The sequence below is a fragment of the Grampus griseus genome, assembly GCF_964374135.1.
Source record: "Grampus griseus genome assembly, chromosome: 8".
NCBI lineage: Eukaryota > Metazoa > Chordata > Mammalia > Artiodactyla > Delphinidae > Grampus > Grampus griseus.
In genome coordinates, this window is record NC_139002.1 from 104,417,677 (window position 1) to 104,438,964 (window position 21,288).

Here is a 21,288-nt window from a genome sequence, read left to right on the forward strand (position 1 = left end):
AGCCAAGGAATTCCATGATACCCTATTTTATAAATTTATTTATTTTTAGCTGCTTTGGGTCTTCGTTGCTGCGCACAGGCTTTCTCTAGTTGCAGCGAGCGGGGGCTACTCTTCATTGCGGTGTGCGGGCTTCTCATGGCGGTGCCTTCTTTTGTTGTGGACCACCAGCTCTAGGCGCGCGGGCTTCAGTAGTTGTGGCTCACGGGCTGTAGAGCGCAGGCTCAGTAGTTGTGGCGCATGGGCTTAGTTGCTCCGCGGCCCGCGGCACGTGCGATCTTCCCGGACCAGGGCCCGAACCCGTGTCCCCTGCATTGGCAGGTGGATTCTTAACTACTGTGCCACCAGGGAAGTCCCGATCCCCTATTTTAAATTGCTTTTCTCTGAATTTTCTCTTGCCATTTTGGCTTTTTCCTCCTGTATCATTTGTTTTACCTGCCTGGCTGTTGTGTCCTCCCCCAGAACACGAAGCGTCCTTGTCTGTATTGTGCAGTGTGGCGTCCTCAGCACCTGGAGCAGCCCCAGGCACCGAGCAGGTGCTCGGTAGGTATCTGCTGGTGAATACATGGCTTCCCAACACCTACAGAACAAGGCCCACACTGGACCTGGCCCTGCCTCCGCCTCCGCCTCCAGTCTCACTCCCTTCCCGGCCTTTTCAAGGCTGATTAATGCCAAAGTACTTGTAGTTCTCCCCCATACACTATGCTCCTCTCCTGTACTTTTGCTCACGCTGGGCTTGGAAAGCTCTCCTCTTCTCCTCTGCCACCATGTGCCTGCTGACTCCCACTCAACCTTCTAGAATTTAGACTCCAATTGAGTGTGGCCTCCTCCAGGAAGCTCTCCCAGATCACCCTTCCCCTATGCCCCGGCTCTGTTGAATATCCATTTTGTGGGCTCCCACCGTACCCTTCACTTGCCATATTATTGAAATTATCTTCCCTACTAAACTTTAAACTCCTCGGCGACAGCGACTGGTTCTTTCTGGTTTCCTCTGGCTCTGCTTCCCACCATCCCCCCCTCCCCCCCCACCAAGCAGTGTCTGCCACTTGGGAGGAGTTCAGTGCTCTGGGCCTGAAAAAAGAATGATGTGGGCCTCAGAGTCACTGCTGGGAATCAAGTGGGCTGTCCGAAAGCCTGATTTCCTCCGGGGACAGGTAACGATGAAAGCCGAAAATCTGATAATATTCAGCTTCTCCCCATGGACTTCAACTGGGCAGACCTGTTTTTTTTTATATTTTATGATAAGAAACAGTACAGTGGTTAAGAGAATGTACTTGGAGTCAGACCTCTGGGTCTGAATCCAGACTCTGCCATGTTCCTAGTTGTGTGACCTTGGGCAAGTTACATAACCACTCTGTGCCTCAGTTTCCTCATCTGGGCCTTGAAATAACAGTAGTGCCTACCTCACTGCATTGCCATGAGGACTCAATGAATTACTGCATGAAAAGTGTTTAGAATGGAGTCTGGCACTTAATAATCACTATATAGTATTAGCTAGTGTGATTAAAATTGCCTTTTAAAATAAGTTTTAAAACAGAGTCAGTGGGCTTCCCTGGTGGCACAGTGGTTGAGAGTCCACCTGCCGATGCAGGGGACACGGGTTCACACCCTGGTCCGGGAAGATCCCACTTGCCGCGGAGCGGCTGGGCCCGTGAGCCACGGCCGCTGAGCCTGCGCGTCCGGAGCCTGTGCTCCGCAAGGGGAGAGGCCACAACAGTGAGAGGCCCGCGTACCGCAAAAAAAAAACCAAAAAACAAAACAGAGTCAGTATACTCAGAGACATAGAGGACAGACTTGTGGTTGCCAAGGTCGGGGAGGGAAGGACTGGGGGTTTGGGGTTAGCAGATGCAAACTAGTATATCTAGGATGGGTAAACAACAAGGTCCAACTGTAGAGCACAGGGAACTATATTCAATATCCTGTGATAAACCATATGGAAAAGAATATAAAAAAGGATGTATATATGTGTGTAACTGAGTCACTTTGCTGTACAGCAGAAATTAACACAACATGGTAAATCAACTATACTTCAATACAATTTTCTTAAAAAGGGAGTCAACATAAAGAAAAGGGTTTGATAAACAACAGTACAAGGAAGAGGTGGGCCAGGCACAGAAACCCCAAGACCAAGGGGGTGGGGCTGTAGGCTTAGTGAAGTCAGAAGCACCTGGGCCTAGATCCAGTCCCCGCCAGCACTGGTGAACCGTCAGGACTGGACTTCAGCTCTGTGGGTCTCAGCTTCCCAGCGTGGCCAGATCACCAGAAGCCAATGTGCTTGTCCAGCAGCTAAATGACCAATTTGCAGAATTGCCGATTGCTTTTTTCAAGTTGTATTTTACCTCTGGCTTGACATTTTATAAGCAAACAAGCTGGTCACCCAACCCTTCCCCCACTTTCACTGCCCCTGCCCCAGCAACTGCCCACTCCCCCGAATCATGTCTCACACTCCTTAACACCACCCTCACTACTGCCTTTGCTCCCACCTGTGCCCCTTCCTCTATTTCAAAAAAAATACAAATAGAGCCACCCCAGACCCTTTCTGGGGTTTCATGATATCAAAACCATTTTCAGGGCTTCCCTGGTGGCGCGGTGGTTGAGAGTCCGCCTGCTGATGCAGGGGACGTGGGTTCGTGCCCCGGTCCGGGAAGATCCCACATGCCGCGGAGCAGCTGGGCCCATGAGCCATGGCCGCTGAGCCTGTGCGTCCGGAGCCTATGCTCCGCAACGGGAGAGGCCACAACAGTGAGAGGCTCGTGTACCGCAAAAAAAAAAAAAAAACAAAAAAAACATTTTCATAATACTGCTGACACGTTATTTGCCTTTTCTACCCTCCCTGTTTCTGAGTACAGTGTTTTCCAGAGGCTGCATGACGTGCAATATCGCAACAGATGCAGCAGAAACATGAGAATCCAGTTGTCTCCTATTAAGCCAGACATTCAGGAGATTTGCAAAAGAGTAAAATAGCCACTCTTCACTAATTTAAAAAGAAAAGTTGTTTTTCATAACATATATTATCTCTGTAAACACATAATGGGATTAGTGTTAATTTAAATAAATAGTAAGGAACTTCCCTGGTGGTGCAGTGGTTAAGAATCCGCCTGCCAATGCAGGGGACACGGGCTTGAGCCCTGGTCTGGGAATATCCCACATGCTGCGGAACAACTAAGCCCGTGTACCACAACTACTGAGCCCGCGCTCTAGAGCCCGCGAGCCACAACTACCGAAGCCCGCATGCCTATAGCCCATGCTTGGCAACAAGAGAAGCCACCTAAATGAGAAGCCCGCGCACCACAACGAAAAGTAGCCCCCGCTAGCCACAACTAGAGAAAGCCCGCGCACAGCAACAAAGACCCAGTGTAGCCAAAAAAAAAGAATAGTCAAAACCAATTGAAAAGTGGGCAAAGGGCATGAGAATTTTACAGAAAATAACCCAGCTTTTAAATATCTAAAAGATGCAACTTCACTCATAAGACAGATGAGAACACAACTCAAATGAGATGCAATTTTTTCACCTATTAGATGGTAAAGATTAAAAATTTTGATAACACTATTGATGAGAGTGGGGAATTATTATTATCATCATGCAGTGCTGACAATAATGCAAATGGTTACAGCCTTTGTGGAGGGTAATCAGTAATATCTATCAAAATTACAAGTGCTTATGCTTAGATATAATTCCACTTCCAGGAACTTAAACCACAGAAATAGCTGCACATACTAAAGAGATGAACAAGGATTTTTTTAGAGCATTGTTTTTGTTTGTAAATGTCCAACAATAAGAGACTGGTTAAACAAAATAAAAATACACCCAGAGAATTCCCTGGCAGTCCAGTGGTTAGGCCTCCACGCTTTCACTGCCGGGACCCAGGTTCAGTCCCTGGTTGGGTGACTAAGATCCTGCAAGCCGCGTGGCACAGCCAAAAAAAAAAAAAACCAAAACCAAAAACACCCAGTGGGATACTAGATAGCAATCAAAAAGAATAAGGCAGATCTATGTGTACCGACGTGGAATGAACTTGAGGCAAGCTCATTGGGGAAAAAAGAAAGGGGCAAAACAGGGGACAGCATGCTACTGCTGGTGTAAAGACATGTGTATAGACAACATATTCATGTGTGTTCATACATGCATAGGCTATCTCTGAAATCATTTTTACAATGGCCTACAGGCCTTACATAATCTAACCTGCCCCCTGGCACCTTGTCACGACCCCTCTGACTCATCCCTCTTTCCCCTTAGCTCTGCTCCACCTGCATTGGCCACCTTGCTTTTCTGGAACACCCCAGGCACCCACCTGCCTTACGCTTCCCAATAGCTGGCAGGAACACTGTTGTCCCAGATGTCCACGGGGCTCACTTCCTCCCCTCCTTCAAGCCTCCGTTCAAATCTCCCCTTCCCCGTGAGGCCTACACAGACCACCCTAATAAAGCTACATCCTTCACACTTTATTTCCTCTTGCCCTTCTCTATTGATGCATGAGTTTTTGGCTGTGCTGTTCATGGCTTGACAGAAACGGGACTACTGGGCTTGTGGATTTTTTTATGAGAACTTCATGGTCAAAATAAAGTGCTAATTTCAGTCCCCTGGTAGTTGGAAGCACAGTTTTCCTGAACCCCGCACTCCCAGATATTTCTTCTTTCAAAGCAGTCCAGAGGTCTGGGTGAGCTGCTGGGTGTATGGGGGTGAGGGAGGGACCTGAGGGCACTTGACCTGGTCAGAGAGTAATGGGCGTATTCCCAGGGGCTATTAAAGGCTGGCTGCTGAGCTTCCTGGACAGGGCTGACTGATGGGAGGCCCTCTTGGCCCAGACCAGGTGGTGGAGCCGCCGCCACTGCTGCAGCCAGTAGAGCATCTCCACTTTGTCATGCTTCATCTTGTCCAGGTAGCGCCGCCCCTTGAAGGTCACTGGCTCACCAAAGACTAACTCGATCTCCTCCAGGAGGGGAACCAAAGGAGCCTCCACTAGACCGAGCCTCTTATGGAGATGGTTGCGGATCTGATTCTCCTCCAGGAAGCGACTCAGGCCCATGTCGGTCTTGTGGAAGAAGCGGTTAGGGTCGGAGGCTTGTCGCTCAAACCACTCCAGTTTCCCCAGCAATACCTCCCGCAGCTGAATGGGCTGCAAGGCCTGCTCCCAGGCACTCACCAGTGACGGCAGCTGCCTCAGGCGGGCATTGGAGCTGTACTTGATGGCCATGTCCAGCCGGTCTTTGTCAGGGACCTCAAGCATGGACCACAGCTGCTCCAGACGCTTCTGTAGGCTCAGGATTTTGTGAGAGTCTTCCAGGAGGCTGTTGTTCTCAGTTCCCAGCCTGTGCTCCAGCACCGTGTCCCAATCCCACTCTCCTGGCACAAAGTCTGGCTCGTCGTCTTCTAGCAAGGGAGGTGGGTGCTGAATCTTTCGGGACTCTCTGACAGGGGCCACGATCTCCACAGGAACCTCCTCTTCATACATTTGGAAGATGACATGGAGGAAGTCTGTCTCCTGGGTGGTGAGGTACTTGAAGTAGTCACCCACAGACAAAGTCGTTTTCCACCAGTTCAGCCATGAGGCCTTGTTTGACCACTTCTCCCAGCTTTTACGTGCTTGGAGTGATGTGAAGGAGGACATCTTATCAGGGTTGGACTGTAAAGTGTTAGCTCTCAGGGAAGAAAGTCCAGCCAGCTTGGTGTTGATGAAACGATGCTGTTTTTCTTGACGTAGAAAGACTGAGAATAGGAAGGCCGACCAGTCTTTATTGGCTGCAGGCTCAACCAGGGGCCCCTGGTCAAAAGAGAAGTGGTCCTTAGAGACATGGCTCATCAGCTTCTTGTACACCTCCCTGATGCTACTGCCCAAAGTGCAATCAGTATCCATTTCCTCGATAAGTTTGGGTTCCAGTTCACCAGCCAGGTGGTTGTATAGGACTCCGGCCCCCTCAACGTGGAAGGAATCCAAAAAGTTTCTTGCTGAGACCTGTACAGCAGCTGCCTGGACCACCTGATTTCTTAGCTTCAAAGTAACAGTCACTGGCTGTGGTTCAAGTGGATGGGATCTGGGGGACTGGGGGCTCCACTGCTCTGAGGCTTCCTTCTCCTCAAGGCCCTTCAACATTCTCTGCAGCTCTTCCATGTGATGTGCTGCAGCTGGGCGGTAGGTCAGGGCCCCCAAGAGTGGGGGCAGGCCCGAGTCCAGCGGTGAGTAGTGAGACCACCCCAATTGCATGTTCTTCATCCTCTGCTTCAGGTCCTCAGCCACAGTGTCCCCTGCCAGCTCTGGTTTGCTCTCTGCAACCAGGACCAGTGGGGTTAAGGGGCGAGGAGAGAATGGAGGAAGGCCCAACTCATCTGCTAGTTTCCAGCCCTCACGCAGAGAGGGCATGGACTGGCCCCTCTGGAGCTGGGAGGAGAGGGGCAAGTGGGAGGTGGGGGGAACCTGGTTGGGGGTAGCCACAGAGGACCCAGGCAGTGAGGCAATCTGTGAACTGAAGTTGCTTTCTCTCCCCTTTTGCATGGTGGACAGCCAGCGGAGAGGCTTCTTCTTCTTCAGCTGGGGAATGGACTTCCATTCCTTCACTGGGTCCGGTTCAGGCTCACTGACAAGCTCTCGCGGGCGGCTGAGTTGGATGAGGTAGTTCAGGCTGAGGTTGGAATATGGCACTTGGGCAAAGCCAGTGCTGTGATGCCACGGGATAGGGCAGAGCCTGAAAGCCGCAGTGGGGCCGAGGGGGCGCAGTCTGGACACGCAGACTTGGACCTGCCCTTCCTTCAGCAGGGCGCGGAAGTCGGCGAGCAGGCCACGGTAGACCTCGGGACCGGTAAGGAAGACTGTGCAGTCCCTGGCGAGGCTGGCGGCCAACCGGGTGAGCGTGGCTGATTCGGTGAAGACAGCTGCGGGGGTCGACATGATCTTCTGAAGGTGCAGGTAGCGTACGAAGAGCTGCTCGCTGCTGAGCAGCACGTAGACCAGGAGCCGCTCCCGCAGCCTCTGATTGTTCAAGTAGCTCAGACCAGGTTCGGTGGGGGGCTCCTGCCAGCTGCACTTTAGCTCATCCAGGATGACCTCGGTGAAACGGAGTCGTACCTTGCGAGGCGCGCGCGCCTCCAGCCCGCTGTTGGCCAGCCGCTCCGCTACCTGGCGGCAGAGCGACGCCACCGTCAGCCGTGAGACCGGTAGGGGCAGCAGCATCAGGACCTCCTGCGAGAGGCGCTTCTGAGACTCTGTGCGCGTCGTCGTGCGGGGGAAGAGCGACAGCGGACGCAGCAACCGGTGGTAAAACCGCTGGAACTCGGGCTTATACGGCTCCATCTTAGACCAGGCGACGCTGGCGGCGCCGGCGGTTACTAAGGCAACGAGGGGCCGGATGGCCCAAGTGCGCCTGCGCAGCCCTTGCCCGCCGCAGCGTGGCCGTGGGTGGGTGGGTGGGATGCAGAGCCTTGCGTGCGCTCGCAGCGGGAGGCGGGGCAAGGAGTGGCTTCCGGGGCTCCGCCTCTCCCGACGCGTCTCAGGGTTGGCGCCACAGGACCTGGACAGTTCGGGTCCTCCGGTGGTGACTGCGTTCGGGATGGCATCGGACTCGGGGGACCGCGGGACTACCTGCACGGTGAGGGTCGAGGCCTCGTGTGGGAGCCTCGCAGGGGCGAGAGCTTCGGCCCCTGGGGTGATCGTTAACTTGAGAATGGGGGAAGGAGCGTACACCTGGGTTGGGGCCTGGGATCCAGGCTGGAATGTGAGAGTAGCAGGGCCCTTGGCGTTAATGTTGAGGGGTGTTGCTCTTGGAATGATCGTGAGTGATAATGAAGGCGCTTGAGGAGGGGTCACGTGGGGCGTTACTCCAGGCCTTTGGGGGTGGTCGCAGGGAAGGTAGTGAAACAGGGTCACGCAAGAAGGTTCCCTAGCTCTCATCGGCCCGTCCTTGCAGCTGGAGTTCGCGGTGCAGATGACCTGTCAGAGCTGCGTGGACGCGGTGCGCACGTCCCTGCAAGGGATAGCAGGTAAGAACCTGCTTAACCAGATTAACTTTTCAGTGCGCAGTCAGGAGGCCTCTGGAAGGGGCAGGCAAATCTCTTAGACCAACCCTACTCCCATTTACAGATGCAGAAATTGAGACCTGGAGAGAGGAAGGAATGTTCTCAGAGTCACACAGGGACCCAGAGGCGGAGTCTAGAGTGCACGTCTCAGGCCTGCCCTGCCAGATTCTTCTACTGGCTCTGCCTGCCCTTCTGGTGTCTTAAACCTCCAGTGCCTGGAGGTGAGGAGGGAGGCAGAGCGTAGTCCCCCCTACAGGGGTTTTCCCTGGCACACAGGCAGTTCTTGCTTGAGAAACAAAATAATCTTGACAAAGCAAACAGCAGCCCTAGCCATGTTCCATCTTAGGCGGCCCTGATTCTTTTTTTTTTTATTTTGGCTGCTTTAGGTCTTCATTGCTGCACTTTCTCTAGTTGCGGCGAGCGGGGGAGGTGCACGGGCTTATTGCCGTGGCTTTTCTTGTTGCGGAGCACGGGCTCTAGGGCGCGGGCTTCAGTAGTTGTGGCACGTGGGCTCAGTAGTTGTGGCGCACAGGCTTAGTTGCTCTGCGGCATGTGGGATCTTCCCGAACCAAGGATTGAACCCATGTCCCCTGCATTGGCAGGCAGATTCTTAACTACTGCGCCATCAGGGAAGTCCGGCCCTGATTCTTAAAAGCCAGCTAGCCGGTCTGGAGGTGACCAGGCACAATCGGAAAGATCTGAGAAGGCAGAGCCACCAGCATGGCCATGGGAACTGCCTGTCTTTGATTCTGTCAAACGTTTATCCAGTCATTCAGGTATAGACCAGACACTGGGGGCTTTTTAGGGAAAAGTGTTCACAAATGTTTCAGGCACAGCCTCTGCCCTCAGGTAACATGAGCACACAAGCATTGCGCTGGGAAGAGCAGTTCTTGGAGGAGCTGCCATGTGATGGCTTCTGAAACTGGGACATTGGTGGCACTTGGCTCTGTATAAGGCAGCAGTGTGTCCTAGGTCTTCGGGGTATGTGCTCTAGAGTCAGACTGTTTGGGTTCAAATCCCCCCTTTGCCACTTAATGGCACTAAGACCTCGTGCATGTTACTTTTTGTGTCTGTTTCTTCAGTGTTTAAATGGGCAAGGTAATGGAAGCTACCCCAGAGGTTCATTGTGAAGAGTAAATTAGTTAATACATGTAAAAGCACTTTAGAAAGGTCTTTGGCATGTAGTGAGAGCCCACTAAATCTTAGGAATTATGAGAGGCAGGGCTTATAGGTGGTAAGCTGGTTGGGCAGAGGCATGAGGGGACAAAACTTTTTTTTTTTTTGGCCGCACCGTGCGTCATGTGGGATCTTAGTTCCCCCACCAGGTATCGAACCTGTGCCCCCTGCAGTGGAAGCGCAGAGTCTTAACCACTGGACCGCCAGGGAAGTCCCTGATCTTTTTTAAGTTGTTCAAACTGTCTTATTTAGGGGTTCCATTTTCACTCCTCAATAGATTTTATGTATTTCTCATATGCTTCCTTACCCATTAGTTCATCTAGTTCTGAGGTGTTCCTGAATGTCATCTTGATCAGCCAACCATCTTCATAACAACATTTGTGGGCAAGTCCTGGATTTTCTGCAAGAGCTTCATTCATTTACTTCATTCAGTTACTTCTCCTGATAGAGGAAACTAGAGTTCACTAGCAGCTCTCACACTTTCCAAAGCACCAAACTGCTCTTGTTGGTTCAGTTTTGTCCCAACTTCAGGCAGACTACAGTAAACAACATCTCCCAAAGCGTCCTGTGCAAAATTGTTGATTCCCACTGTTCCAACACCATTTCACTTTGTTAGCCATTCATGTTTGCCCATGAATCTTATGCATGGAGAGCAGAGCGGGGCTGGTGCGCAGCGGCCGGGCAGCACCTGCCCTCAGCCCCCAGAGCGCTTGGTGCTGGCTTCCAGTGCCATGTTTGCAGAGGGGGACAGATCCTAAAGCTGGGTTTGCTTTGACTATGTGTTTGGGAATGAGGGGTGAGTGTCTGAGAAAACTGAGCCATTCCACTGAGAGTGGAGTGTTCTGACCAAAGCTTTCCAAAGCTGTTGGACTCTACCTCCTGTAAAACATTCTTACTGGGAGAGCAGACAGCTGGACTTCTGTTGGACATAGGGCAGTTTTTAGCCCTCTGCAGGTTTCTTAGAGGCCAGATAAAGACTTCTGGTGACTACATTTTCTGGTCTGGGTAACTGGAAGCAGCTTCGCTTTCTCATGGGCTGGCTTCCCAGATACAGAGAGGGAGACAGAAAGAGTGATCGGGTGATTTGCCCTCTCCAGGAGGCCTGGGCTTTGGGGAAGAAGGCTCTGCTCTCCTCCTAAGGGTAAGTGGGAGGACCTCCCAGCCCAAGGCTCACTTCCTTGAACTCTTATCACCCACCCTAGAGTCCCCTACGGCCTTATCTTTTCTCCCTCTCTGGGCTCTGAGCTAAACAGGTACTACTGGCCAGGCCACACTCCACACCAGCCAAACCGAACTGCTGCTCAGCTGGGGAGCCAGCCTTCTTGGTTCAGACTCAGGTCAAGGTTTTGGGAATTGCAGTCACAAGGAGCTTCCCACTGGGGCCCTCCCACTTTCAGTGCAGAGACGCAGCTCTTCTTAGGAGACCCCAGAGCAGCAACCTACCTGTGCCAAAGCCAGTCCATCAGAAAGTCTTGTCTGCTGTGTCTAAAACTCTTTTTCTGTACTTTGGGCTTCACACCAAACCAGACCACCTCACCTCACCACAACCCACACGAGAACCTCATCTTTGGGCTCTCTGTTGCCCTTTCCGATAGGTTCTTCACATAGAAACCAGAGTGATTTTTTTCCTTTTTTATTTTCAATTATTTTATTTTATTTTATTTTTTGGCTGCCCCGCGTGGCTCGTGGGATCTTAGTTCCCCAACCCGCTGGTCGAACCTGCACCCTTGGCAGTGAAAGCCTAACCACTGGACCGCCAGGAAATTGCTAAGAATGATTTTTTAAATCATACATCAGATGTTGTCACTGCTCTGCTTAAAATCCTGTGAAAGTCCTAATATTTAAGAGCTTCCCATAGGCCAGGCACTGTTCTAAGTGCTCTATATGAGATAACTCGTTTAGGCCTTCAGTAGCCTGCTGAAGTACGTCGTATTGTTATCTCCATTTGTAGAGGAAGAAACTGAAAAGAAAACAGAAAGGTTGAGTAAGCTAAGGCCACACAGCTAGTAGGTGGCAGACTCAGAATTTCAACTCCAGAGCCCACACCCTCAACCACTGTACTCTGTGGCCTCTGCCAATGGCCTCCCCTTGCATTAAAATTAAATTCCAGGTTCTTTCCTGTTGCCTGCAGGGCTTTGTTTCATTGGTCTCCACTTACAACTTTGTATCTTATCATTCTCTTTACTCCAGCTCCAGCCACTGGGCCTTTCTCTTCCTAGAACACATAGATGTTGTTCCTGCCTCAGGGTCTTTGCCCAAACTGTACCCTCTGCTGGAATGCTCTTCCCTGACTACATTCAGGCCTATGCTTAAAGGCTCAGAGAAACTTTCCTTCACCAGCCTAAGTGGCTCACGCCCCGGTTGTTCCCCAATACCTGTTTCATTGAGCACACTTTGCCCTATCTGAATCTCCCTGTGCATGTGTTTGATATCCATATTCCTGTGCTGGAACACATGCTGCTTGATGGGGCAGAGACATCACCTGACTTGTTCCCTGCTGCATCCCTACTGCCTGGAACGGGGCGCATGATAGGCACTTAGTGTACATTTGTTAAATGAATGAATAGGCAAGTGAATCCCTCACACTGCATGCTTACTTAAGCTCTGGGAGCCTCAGACAATCAATCCTTTGGGGCCCAGTCCTTCTTCCTGTGGGGCAAGGGGACCAAGCATCAGCTCTGGAGTTGGACAGGCTGCCTTCTGAGCTTTGCGATCTCGAGCCAGTTGAGAAGCCCTCCAGCCTCATTTCTTCACTTGCCAGAGGAGGACAGTATCACTGTCCTGATGTGTGTAAAGCTGAGCACACAGCTCTTGGCATTCCCTAGAGGCTCAGAGTTCCCTGCCGTCCTCCCTACCACTTTGGCATCCAGAGGCACCTCTGGGTGGACCTGGAGCTCCAAGGCTTCACGCTAGGTGGCCCAGGATGAGACATTGTGTTAAGTGACAGGCAGTTGGGTTATTTGGGGGGTTTTCTTCTGGCAGAATTGCCCAGTACTTGCCGGGAGGAGATGGGTGTGTCTGTCTGATTTCTGTTTACAAATTCGGCCCCTCCCCCAACAGTGTCACCGATGGGGCAGGGGATCTGTAGAAGCAAGACCGTGGGACCCTTTGTAACCACAGGCCAAACAGTCCTGCCTCTTGGGTGCTACCTCCGCCCAGTACCATCTCCCCGTTTGGCCTCGAGTTGGAAGGAATCTGAACAGCTGAGGTTCCTTGTGTGTGCCTCAGGGACTGTTATTCCCATCTCTGCCTGATGGTTAATCCAGGTGTAGTCTTGATTCTCCCACAGCCCATGAGCTCCCTGCGGACTAGGACTGGTGCTTTCCCTGACCCTGGCCTCCTCCAGGCCCAGCACACGTTTGTTGAACGAATACAGGGCGGGGGTGGTGGTGGGTGGGGGAACCAAGGATGAAGGGAATGCAGACAGTCAGTGCAGCCTTCAGTTCACACAGCATTGGCTCAGCAGAGGGACATGCCTCGCTTAACCTGTCTTCTGGGCTGCCCAGGGCTCCCGGCTCCCATGGGCTCTACCCTGCCAGAGCAACAGACACACTTACTAAGATCAGAGCAGAATGGTTGTAAGCTCCACAGGTGAGATCATCCCTCAGAGTTCCCAGCCATCCCCTGTGCTCTGGCTCAGGATTCAAGAGTTCTCTTAAAAGGCTTATGAGCCCTGAACATCTGAATGAAAGAGAAGCCCCTTCTCGTCCTTCTTTGAGGTGGCTCGATGGCCCTCGAAACTGAGCATGTGTCAGAATCGTCCCGCAGGTTGTGTATACACCAGGGTGGCTTCAGGGATTTGGAGGGCAGTTGAGACCCTCTGACTTTTGAACCTGACCCTTGTGGACCACACAGAGCTCCTGCCCACACAGAGGATTGTAATCGGTGCAGCATGAGTTACATAGGAGAAGTGGGAACTGCCACAGGAGGATGGAGGCGGGGGCGCCAAGCCAGCCTGGAGGCTGGAGCTGCTTCTCAGGGTGAGCAGTATTCAGGTGAAGTGCTCGGGCTCTGGAGCTAGGCTGCCTGGGATGAGTTCCAGTCCCACCATTCACTACAACGTGACTTGGAGCAAGTTGCTTAACTTCTCTATGCCTCAGTTTTCTCATCCGTAAAGTGGGGATAATAGTGCCCAGCTCACAGGGTTACTGCATTAATACAGGTAAAGTACGAAAAAGCCCACAGTGCATGTTCAGTAAATGTTAGCTTTCAGGATAGTGGTGATAGCCCCCTCTTTTTTATGTGTGCCAGCTTTATTGAAATGTTCATATATCATAAAATTCATCCATTAAAGTATACAGTTCAGTGGTTTTTAGTATATTCACAGAGTTGTGCAACCATTACCACTATCAGTTTTCTATTTCATCACCTTATGAAGAAAATTGTACCTTTCAGCTATCACCCTCCTACTCCCCTACCCACTAATCTACTTTCTGTCTCTATAGATTTACCTCTTCTGGGTATTTCATCCAGAATGACATCATCTAATATGTGCTCTTTGTGACTGGCTTTTACTTAGCATAATGTTTTTAAGGGTCATCCACATTGTAGCATGTATCAGTGCTGAATGCCTTTTTATGGGTGAATAGTATTCCATTGCATGGGTACGAGTTTTGTTTATCCACTCATCATTTGATGGGCTTTGGGGCTGTTTTCACCTTTTGACTATCATGAGTAATGTGGCTATTGATAGCCCACTTTTATACAAACATTTTTTTTTATTGTTTAATTTTTAAAAATTGAAGTATAGTTGATTTACAATGTTGTGCTGAAACATTTTTAAAAGAACTATCTGTGTTTCAAAAGTTATAAAGAGGGGCTTCCCAGGTGGCGCAGTGGTTGGGAGTCCACCTGCCGATGCAGGGGACACGGGTTCGTGCCCCGGTCCGGGAAGATCCCACATGCTGCGGAGCGGCTGGGCCCGTGAGCCGTGGCCACTGAGCCTGCGCGTCCGGGGCCTGTGCTCCACGACGGGAGAGGCCACAACAGTGAGAGGCCCGCGTACCGCACAAAAAAAAAAAAAAAAAAGTTATAAATAATGCCTCACATGAAATAAGAATTCACAACACTCCTGGGGGCAAGATGGCCTTATCCCCACTTTATTCATAAAGAAACAAACTCAGAGAGGTTAAGGGCCTTACACAGCTAGAAGGCAGCTTCAGAGCTTGCCTCCAACCATAGGAAGGTTGGTTAAGATGGGGATGGGGAATGGCCCCCTGATTCTCTCTTCCCTGCTCCCAGCACAGGGGTGCCAGCCCTCTGCTGCCCACTGTCTCCTGTCTTCTCCCAGGTGTCCAGAGTGTGGAGGTGCAGTTGGAGAACCAGATGGTCCTAGTACAGACCACCCTGCCCAGCCAGGAGGTGCAGGCCCTTCTAGAAGGCACTGGGAGGCAGGCGGTACTCAAGGGCATGGGCAGTGGCCTGTTCCGTGAGTAACCTTGGCCTTGGCCTCTCTGGGAGGGAGGTGGCCTGGGTGTGGTACAGATCCAACCATGGCCTTTGGGGGCTCGGGTTGGCGTGGCTTTAGGGACCCCGCGAAGTTATGGGGGCTCTCTCCACGTCGTTTCCAAGTTGATAAATGGGTGGGGCTGGGTGAGGTGACGAGCCAGCCCTGGTGTTTAATACCTTACAGAGAATCTGGGGGCAGCAGTGGCCATTCTCGGGGGGCCTGGCCCTGTGCAGGGAGTGGTGCACTTCCTACAGCTGACCCCTGAGCGCTGCCTCATCGAGGGGACCATTGACGGCCTGCAGCCTGGGCTGCACGGACTGCACGTCCATGAGTTCGGAGACCTCACAAGGAACTGCAACAGGTGAGTCCTCTGTAACCTCCCTGTAGCATCCTTATTGCCCCAGTTGTGCACCCACATAAGTGCAGGGGGCTGTGTTCAGCTTTTCACACACTCTTTCACGTTTGATCCTCACAAGTACCCTGGGAGGCATATACACAAAGGCCCAGTCTACAGATGAGAAAACTGAGACTCAGAAAGGTTAAATGACTTGTCAAAGACCCTAGAGCATGTAAATGGTAGAGTGGGGATTTGAACCAAAATCTGACCTAGACACTCCTGCTCCTAGCCACCTTACTGCCTCCGAGATGGAAGGTGACTCCTGGACACGGGAGAGTCAGGTCTCCATGTCACGGTGTTTGTCATGCTGTCATGCCATTAGTTGTTTACTCATCTGTGTCTCGCCTGGAAGCTTATTGAGGGCAGGTCCCATGACTGATTCTTCTTAGTGCCCTCAACTCAGAGCCTGGCACAGTGTGGGCCTGTGTGTTGAATGAGTGGATGAATGAATAAGTGAGTGAATGAATAAATGAAACAAATGTCAAGGAAGAGGATGGATCACCTGGCCTGTGAGCTATTGTTTCACTGCCCACCTGCTATCTTTCCTTCTTAGCTGTGGGGACCACTTTAACCCTGATGGAATGTCTCATGGAGGTCCCCAGGACTCTGACCGGGTAAGTGAAAGCCCAGAATCCTAACCACTAGGCCACCAGGGAACTCCCCGACCAGGTAAGTATTCTTTTTAGGCTGAGAGAGAACCCAAAGTCTCAGAGGCAGGGCACGCAGCTCTTGGGGCCTGAAAGTATGATTCCTTTTTGTTGGGGTCTTTTTCCCTCACTTTTTTGGTTCCATTTAGAAACATTTATTGACACTTTCTGTGTTGAAGGCCTGCTCCCTAAGACTCACAGTCTGGTGAGGGAGACACTGAGAACTCCTTGGTTGCAGTGCAGTGAGAGAATCCTTGCAGGAGCCTGCCGGAGGCCCTGGGAGCCCAGAGCAAGCTCCTGACCCAGCCCGAGGGGCACATGCAATGGGAGAAAGCTTCCTGGAGAAGGTGATGGTGTGGAAGTTAAAGCTTTTACCTAAACTAAAAAGGCCATCCCAGAACTTCTCTGGTGGTCCAGTGGTTAAGACTCCTCACTTCCACTGCGGAGGACATGGGTTCGAGCCTTCATCGGGGAAGTTCCGCGTGCCTCATGGTGTGGCCAAAAAACAAAAAACAAAACGCTGTCCCTGACGCTGCAGCTCCTGGCCCTGGAGTTTAATTTTACACCAGAGAATTGTTTCCCCATCAGCAGTGAGTCACATGCTGCCTTAATGATTCTTGCCTTATCTGAGTACTACTTGTTCTGTTAGTTACTCAATGTTTTTATTTAAATTGACTGATTTTTTTCCCCTTAGGTAAATTTAGTTATTTTTAACATTTTAATCTATCACTGAAGGTTTCAAACAAGTTCTAAAAGTGGAGACACTAGAGTCCCGAACCCCCATGTCCCTGTCACCCAGTTACCAACTCGTGGCCAGTCCTGCTTCATCAACACCCCTGGCCCTTCTCCACCATTATTTTGAAGAAAATCAAGACATCATTCATGTAATTAAGGTAGATTTATTTTTAACAAGAAACTTGATATGGCCACAGAAAATAAGAAACCAGTACTTCCAGCCCCAAGAGGAGGATCATTGTGAAGGTACATCAGTGCAGACCTAAAACGTGTCATTAGGGTCCTGCTAGGGACTACGGCCTGCTTTACCGCTGTCAGGGTGATTAGTGAATGTCAGAGAGGCGTTAAAGACGTTTCAACACCAAGCTGACATTTTGTCCTGGATGTCGTGCCAGGAGGACGGCCTCCTCTCTCAGTGATGGGATGTTTCCTGACGCCCTGTCCACACACACCTGATTCCGTCTCCTCCGCCTGCGGTGCTATGTGTTCCCCTCCTCAGGGATTCAGAGGGGATCAGCCTCTGAGCCACACACCAGGCCGCTTGCTCCTCCGCCCAGTCCTGGAAACGCCTCCCCCTCCTTAATCTTCCTACCGCAAAAGACCCCAACACCCGGCACAGCAAAAAGTGCCAGGTGTGAGCAGCAGACGTCCCAAAGGGAAACAAGATAAAGCAGAAGTGGCTCTTCTTGCTGCTTGCTCGTCAGCCCCGTCACACAGCCCCACCCACCCGTGTGCAGGGGAGGGCAAACAAATGAAAACATGGTGTGTGTTTCTTAATTCATGTAAGTGATTTTTGTTTTTTTGGACTTTTGACAGCTCTGTCACATTTCTAGTGATCAAAGTTTTTACTCCTCGCCCCCCGCCCCCTGGGTCCATTGCATAGTGTCATACTTGCGTTCTGTGTGTCAGTTATCTATTGCCGAGAGTCAAATTACTCCAAACTTAGGGTTTTTTGTTTTTTGTTTCTTTTTTTTTTTTTGCGGTACGCGGGCCTCTCACTGTTGTGGCCTCTCCCGTTGTGGAGCACAGGCTCCGGACGCGCAGGCTCAGCGGCCATGGCTCACGGGCCCAGCCGCTCCGTGGCATGTGGGATCTTCCCGGACCGGGGCACGAACCCATGTCCCCTGCATCGGCAGGTGGACTCTCAACCACTGCACCACCAGGGAAGCCCTTTGGGGTTTTTTTTGGCCAAGCTGCTCGGCTTGTGCGGATATTAGCTCCCCAACCAGGGATCGAACCCACAGCAGTGAAAGCGCCAAGTCCTAACCACTGGACCACCAGGGAACTCCCAGGTTTAAAACAAACAACAAGCATTTGTCATCTCACAGTTTCTCTGGGGTAGGAATTCGGGTACAGCTTAGCTGGGGACCTCTGTCTTCGGGTCTCTCAAGGCTCGATGTGGGGAGGATCCGCTTCCACACGAACTCATGTTGCTGTTGGCCGGCCTCAGGGCCTCCCTGGCTGTTGGCCAGAGACATCAGTCCTTTGCCAGGTGGGCCTCTCCCTAGGCCAGTGCACAGCACAGCAGCTGGCTGCCGTCAGAGCAAGTGAGAGAGAGAAGGCTTCCAAGACTGAAGCCACGCTCCTTTTGTAACGTAAGCTTGGAGGTGACGCCAGGTCCAGCCCACCCTTGTGGTGGAGCACACAGGGTGTGAATCCAGGGGGTGCATCTTAGAGGCAGTCTTCCTCATTGAAGCCTTGAAAGGTGCTGAGCAGGAATCAGGCAGGTGAAGAAGGGAGAGTGGGAATGGAGGCTCAACAGGGGACGCCCCGTAGACAAAGCCCTGGAGGCTTGAACCGGCAAGAAGGAGGTCTGGGAACTGGCAGCCCTATGCCTCTTAGGAAGTGGAGTTTCTGAAGGGCCGAAGACCCCCTCGTGACCCGTGCCTTGGCCTGGGCCCCTCCCAGGGAGGGCATCTGAAGGGGCTGGAGCCAGCTGCTGTCTTGTACCCGAGCCCTCGGTATAGGCAGAGGAAGACCTGAGGAAGAGCTACATGTCCAAGGAGCCATGATGACTGGCATGTTCCTTTTGGATTTCAGCGTCTGGTTTTGTCCAGACAGAGGTGAATTCAGTGTGGGGATTTATGTCCAAGCCTGGTTGTCCCTTTGCACATCTCCTAACTGGTTTCTAAGCTTCCTTCCCTTCTCTCCCCATCCACCTCCAGTCCTTTGCCTTCATGCACGGTATTAGAGGAATTGTTCCAAAGCATGAAGTGACAAAGTCACACCCCTGCCTGAAACCTTTCTTAACTCCCCAGTACCCAAGGGGACAGATCTCACGTGGCTACTTGGTGTGACGTTCAGTGCCACCTGGCCCAGTTCCACCCACCCGTGTGCAGGGGAGGGACTAGAAAGCCTGCGTCTCCTGACCCTCTGCTGCTGGCTCGTGCCTCTGAGCCACACACCAGGCCGCTTGCTCCTCCGCCCAGTCCTGGAAACACCTCCCCCGCCTTTATCTTCCTACCGCAAAAGGCCCCAACACCCGGCACAGCAAAAAGTGCCAGGTGTGAGCAGCAGACGTCCCAAAGGGAAACAAGATAAAGCAGAAGTGGCTCTTCTTGCTGCTTGCTCGTCAGCCACGTCACACAGTGACATGCTTTGTGACCCTGCTTTGCGGCAAGGCCATGTGTACCAGCCCATGTTGGCTCAGGCTCTTACTTCTGCCCAAGTGTCAGGTTGGGGGCAATTTATTTGCACAGACAGACGTGGGTCTCTGGGACTCATCAGTAGGGCCTTGTCACCAGGAAACACACTCACTATTGTGCTAACCCTATGTTTTGTAATCACTAGTCTGTTCCATGTCTGTCTCCTCACCATGCTCTGAACCCCTTGAGGGGTGTTGACCACATATACACCATCACCTCCCACCCTGCCTGGCAGAGGGTATCTGATGTAGGCGGAGCTCAGTAGCTGTGTTAGGACATTTTAAAAATATATATATATTTATTTATTTGGCTGCACCGGGTCTTAGTTGGGGCGTGCGGGATCTTTTTAGTTGCGGTGTGCAGGTGGCATGCGGGATCTTTAGCTGCGACATGCAGGATCTAGTTCCCTGACCAGGGATCAAACCCGGGCCTCCTGCATTGGGAGCGCAGAGTCTTAGCCACTGGACCAGCAGGGAAGTCCCAGGACATTTTTATTACCTTCAAGGGAGAAGGTGGGCAGAACCAGGTGTTGGGGGCAGGAGACGCCCTTTGCCCCTGTGTTTCTTCTTTTCCTGGAGGCCGGACGTCAGGGAAGGGATGCTGGCTGCCTCTGATGGTCAAGAAGCCAAGCTTGGCCAACTTAAGCCCAGGGGAACTGCAGACTACCAGGGGCTCACAGAGTCATCCGGAGGCTGGAGAAGTGGGCTTGGAAAAGAGCAGGAACCAGGCTAGATTCTGAGGCTTGGATGCAGACTGGGCAGCAGCCTTGTAGGAGAAGCAGCCTGGTCTAGTGACATGACTTCCTAGGGAGGGAGTCACTGGCCGTTTTCAGCGTGCTGTCATTCAGCATGCCCAGGATTTTAGTTCCAGGGAGAGAGAGTCCAGTTTCCTTCCTTGTGTCCTGGGCCGTCCCTTCATCCTACCAGACTGGACCCATAGGAGGACACTGGTACTTTGAGGAAGGGGACCCAGATACTGGGAAGCCAGAAGTTAGCAGCCATGTCCCACGTGCCCTTTCCCCCCCGGGTCTCATTGCAGCACCGTGGAGACCTAGGGAACATCCACGCTGAAGCTGATGGCCGAGCCGTCTTCAGGATAGAGGATGAGAGGCTGAAGGTGAGGTGGAAAAGAAGGTGGGGACCTTTCCTAACAGGTCCACTGTCTGAGGTCTTTGTCTCCCCTCAAAGGTGTGTGATGTGATTGGCCGAAGCCTGGTCGTCGATGAGGGAGAAGACGACCTGGGCCGGGGTGGCCATCCCTTGTCCAGGATCACAGGGAACTCAGGAGAAGGGTGAGTGCTCTGCCCGCAGTGCCCGCGGAGACCGGGAGGGGCCAGGCAGGTGCTCATCTCAACCGCACTGCTCTTCCGCAGGTTGGCCTGTGGCATCATCGCACGCTCTGCTGGCCTTTTCCAGAACCCCAAGCAGATCTGCTCCTGCGACGGGCTCACCATCTGGGAGGAGCGAGGCCGGCCCATCGCTGGCGACGGGCGAAAGCAGCCCGCCAGTCCCCCCGCCCACCTCTGAGCACAGCCTCAGCCTCGCGTCTGTCACTGTCCTCCCTGCTGAGCACTTCCAGAGGGAGGCCCTGCTCACCCAGTCCTAGGAGCACTAGTGTGTGGGGTGTGTAGGGGTTGCTGTGATCTTCCCTTGGCAAATTAAAGTTTTATTTTCATATGGAACTTGGTGTTTTGTCCATGTCCTGTTGTCCCTTAATGGGCTTAATAACCACAGTCCCTCTGCCTCTGTCCTCCCTGTCGAGGGCCACCTCTTGGCTTTAGAGGCAAAGAAAACTGGATTCAAAGCCAACCAGTTCCTGAGGGCCGTATCCTTCTCCTCAGGGTCAGAATGAAGGACCATAGCAGACATATTTCTGTTTGTGACCTGTCCCCCTCCCTTCACTATGGCCAGTTGGAACCAAAATGTACACCTGATCCACACAGGGCCTTGCTTTCCCAGAGAAATCAAAGTGGATCCAGCTTTAGTTTCTCCCTGGGGTTGGATCTGTAACATGGGAATATGGGAGCTGTGGGTGGGCCTCTTCTCCCTGCATTATGGACCGAGTATCAGAAAAAGCCCATCGGCTGAGGAGGAAGAATGAGGCAGATGCACAGGGAGAACCTAAGAGTCGCAGGAGGATGCCAGATGCTCCGGAGTCTGCACTCTGGGCCTTTCCTGAGGCCAGCGACCTCCTGATCTGGGAGTCAAGAGACCACCCCCACCAATGCATCATCA

The 21,288-nt window shown here is 52.1% G+C and overlaps 2 protein-coding genes across 2 annotated transcripts; one reads left to right on the forward strand and one right to left on the reverse strand.

The window, feature by feature from the left end:
* Positions 1–4,741: 4,741 nt before the first annotated feature.
* On the reverse strand, positions 4,742–7,283 carry CCDC87 (coiled-coil domain containing 87; the record flags this gene model as incomplete). Its single annotated transcript, XM_082660369.1, is given in 2 exon segments — positions 4,742–4,762; positions 4,764–7,283. Coding segments are annotated over 2 exon segments (2,541 nt in total).
* Positions 7,284–7,462: 179 nt separating this feature from the next.
* Positions 7,463–20,729, forward strand: CCS (copper chaperone for superoxide dismutase). The gene is made up of 8 exons (XM_082660528.1): positions 7,463–7,578; positions 7,897–7,969; positions 14,472–14,609; positions 14,814–14,991; positions 15,581–15,641; positions 20,093–20,170; positions 20,242–20,345; positions 20,427–20,729. The coding sequence occupies exons 1-8, from the start codon at positions 7,540–7,542 to the stop codon at positions 20,578–20,580; spliced, it is 825 nt and encodes a 274-aa protein (XP_082516654.1). The 5' UTR covers positions 7,463–7,539; the 3' UTR covers positions 20,581–20,729.
* The last annotated feature ends 559 nt before the right edge of the window (positions 20,730–21,288 follow it).